Source organism: Pristiophorus japonicus, chromosome 3 (genome assembly GCF_044704955.1).
Source record: "Pristiophorus japonicus isolate sPriJap1 chromosome 3, sPriJap1.hap1, whole genome shotgun sequence".
Classification (NCBI taxonomy): Eukaryota; Metazoa; Chordata; class Chondrichthyes; family Pristiophoridae; genus Pristiophorus; species Pristiophorus japonicus.
Window position 1 is genome coordinate 7,246,704 of NC_091979.1, and position 3,637 is coordinate 7,250,340.

General features: G+C 61.2%; 1 protein-coding gene across 1 annotated transcript; it reads left to right on the forward strand.

Moving 5' to 3' along the window:
• Positions 1-206: 206 nt before the first annotated feature.
• On the forward strand, positions 207-1,196 carry LOC139260447 (uncharacterized). Its single transcript, XM_070877009.1, has one exon. The coding sequence runs from the start codon at positions 207-209 to the stop codon at positions 1,194-1,196; it is 990 nt and encodes a 329-aa protein (XP_070733110.1).
• The last annotated feature ends 2,441 nt before the right edge of the window (positions 1,197-3,637 follow it).

Here is a 3,637-nt window from a genome sequence, read left to right on the forward strand (position 1 = left end):
TCGATCCCTGACCAAATCTGGATCAATCCCATGCACATTCAATGCACAAATTACACGGCAGCTGCTAGCCCATAAATGGTGAAGTTTACTGACTGCCGGGGACCGGGGCTGGGAATGTACGGGGATTGGGGCCAGGAATCTGCGGGGATCGGGGCCGGGAATGTACGGGGATCGGGGCCGGGAATGTGCGGGGATCGGGGCCGGGAATGAGCGGGGATCGGGGCCGGGACCGGGCTGGGAATGTACATGGATCGGGGCCGGAGCTGGGAATGTGCTGGGACCGGGGCTGGGAATGTGTGGGGACCGGGGCTGGGAATGTGCGGGGACCGGGACCGGGGCTGGGAATGTGCGGGGACTGGGGACCGGGGCTGGATATGTGTGGGGACTGGGGCTGGGAATGTGCGGGGACCGGGGCTGGGAATGTGCGGGGACCGGGGTTGGGAATGTGCGGGGACCGGGACCGGGGCTGGGAATGTGCCGGGACCGGGGCTGGGAATGTGTGGGGACCGGGGCTGGGAATTTGCGGGAACCGGGGACCGGGGCTGGGAATGTGCGGGGACCGGAGCTGGGAATGTGCGGGGACTGGGGCTGGGAATGTGTGGATTTCGGGGACCGGGGCTGGGAATGTGCGGGGACCGGGGCTGGGAATATGCGGGGACCGGGGCTGGGAATGTGTGGATTTCGTGGACCGGGGCTGGGAATGTGCAGGGACCAGAGACCGGGGCTGGGAATGTGCGGGGACTGGGGCTGGGAATGTGCAGGGAGCTGGGGCTGGGAATGTGTGGACTTCGGGGACCGGGGCTGGGAATGTGCGGGGACCAGGGCTGGGAATGTGCGGGGACCGGGGCTGGGAATGTGTGGATTTCGGGGACCGGGGCTGGGAATGTGCGGGGACCGGGGCTGGGAATCTGCGGGGATTGGGGCTGGGAATGTGTGGGGACCGGGGACCGGGGCTGGGAATGTGTGGGGACCGGGGACCGGGGCTGGGAATGTGCGGGGACCAGAGACCGGGGCTGGGAATGTGCGGATTTCGGGGACCTGGGCTGGGAATGTGCGGGGACTGGGGCCAGGGCTGGGAATGTGTGGGGACCGGGGGCCGGGGCTGGGAATGTGTGGGGACTGGGGCTGGGAATGTGCGGGGACCGGGGGCCGGGGCTGGGAATGTGCAGGAACCGGTGCAGGCAGGAGGTCAGTAACCGTGGGACAAGGGCAGGACCGCAGATTCACTCACCTCACTGAATGTGTCCATGATCAGCTCCACCGTGCTCAGGGTAAATAAATCCCAGCGATGCCGTCGCTTATCTCAGCTCAGATAGAAAGTGCTGGACGTGGGAAAGCGGAGCATCTTCAATCTGTCAGCAGACGTACATCCAGAGGATCGAGAGCCCAGAGATAGAGCCTGCTGTTCACAGAACCCACAGGCACCCAGCCTCTCTCTCTGCCTTACTCACTATCGTCCCACATCCTGCTCACAGCTGCAGGGACTAGTGCCCTCTCTGATTCTCTCTGTGTCTCCCTCTCTGTCTCTCTCTCTCTTTCTCTCTTGCTCTCTGTCTCTCTCTCGCTCTCTGTCTGTAATTCTGTCTCTCCAGTCATCACTGGCTGCCACCTCTAAGTCTTGGGAAACCAGAGATTGCAGTGACTGAGACTGGCCGTGCTGAGCATCAGCAGCCTCTCTCCTCCTACCTGGCCTTATAAGGGCCCGGCTCATTCCCCTCCCCCGGCTCCTCCGAGCTGTGATTTTTAACTCATTCACATCGAAACCATTGCAGATCTGATAACCAAGACACTTTAAACATTCAGAAACAGGACACTGAACCCTCAGAAACACGTGAAGCAGTCAGTGAGCGTCTTCCCAGAGGGATTCTGTCTCCCCCGGAACCAACACCAGTCTCGACGGATAAACCATCTCAACATAGTGGGCACAGGTGGCAGTGTCCCAGGGTCGGGCTCCTCCCGCCGGGCCCACTGCGCCCCAACATCGGGACGTCCCAGCAGCAGACTGTACAACCCTCCCCCCACCCCCACCCGCCTCTCGGTCCGTGCAACATCCCCGCCATCACACAGCTCGAAGGTCCCACAGCCCATCGCCAATCACCCACTTTCTGATGTGTCACTGTGGTAATATAGGAAACAGGGCACACAGCCCCTGAGTCTGTCCCCCCTACCCCCCCGCCCCATCGGGGGTCACCACGGCTCACCCGTCCTGGTAAACAGCAACAACTGCACCAACACAGCGAGGCACTGTCACACTGTAATCACCACAGGAAGCCCGAGAGGGCACCGCAGCCTCCCGCACCCTCCCCGCACCCCCTCCAAGGTCACTGCGGCACGCAGCCAATGGGAGCCCTGGGCTATTTGACTGTAGTAGGACACTTCCAATTCTGACAGACATGGTCCAGCAGGGGCAGGGGCTAGGAATCGGGGGAGGGTGGGGGTTAGGTAAGCGGGATGGGGAAGGGAGGGGGTGGGCAGAGAGGGACGGCCCAGGGAGGAGGGATTTGAGGGGCGGAGAGGGGGCGGGGGAAGGTTGGAGAGGGGGAGAAGGCCAGGGAGGGGAAGCAGGGGAAAGTCAGGGAGGGGGAGCGGGGGAAGGTCGGGGAGGGGAAGAAGGTCGGGGAGGGGGAGCGGGGGAAGGTCGGGGAGGGGGAGAAGGTCGGGGAGTGGGAGGGAGGTCAGGGATGGGGGAGGAAGGTCGGGGAGGGGGGGGAGAAGGTCGGGGAGGGGGGAGAAGGTCGGGGGGGGGAGAAGGTCGGGGAGGGGGGAGAAGGTCGGGGAGGGGGGAGAAGGTCGGGGGGGGAGGTCGGGGAGGGTGAGCGGGGGAAGATCGGGGGAGGAGGAGGGGGAGGTCAGGGAGCGGGAGGGGGAGGGGGAGAAGGTCGGGGAGCGGGGGGGCGGTCAGAGATAGCGTGATACACTGTCACTGACGGAGAATCGCAATCGTTTGGGAATCTAACAGTGCCCATTTGGATTTTCGGATTTGCTCTACAGGCTGTGGAATACTGGGAGTGACGTTGAGGCCTTGGACTATCTACTGAGATTTCAGATTGACTGCTCCATAATCCAGCTGGTCGAAGGCACTGAGCGCAGTGTCTCTGGGTAATCACATCACTCAACTCCCAATAAAACATCAATTACAGAGCCTTCACTGAGCCACCAGTGTCATCCTCAAATCAGCCCAATCAGAGTGAGCACACAGCGTGATTCCAAAATCCAGAATCCCAGCAGCAGGTTTGTCGGAGTCGATCAGCGCTGACCACTGCCTCACAGGAGAAATGTCTCACCCAGTGTGGTACTGAGCCACACACAGAGCAGGGGGGCCCAGGCTCCATTCCCAGCGTATGTGTGTGCCTGTCTGTCCGTGTATGCGTGACTTTGCGTGTGCGTGACTGTCTGTGTGCATGTGCTTGTCTATACGTGTGCGTGTGTGTGTGTGTGTGTGACTGCGTGTGTGTGAATGTCTGTGTGTGCGTGTGTGTCTGTGCCTGTCCGTCTAACTGTGCGTGTAAGGGAGTGAACCAGGGACTGAATTCATGGACAAACAAACAGTAAATAAATCCAAGTTATTCCAGCTGTGAGTCTCTGCGAGGAAGCTCGGAATTTCCGAGTCTTTAATCTTTGAGTCAAAAATAGGACA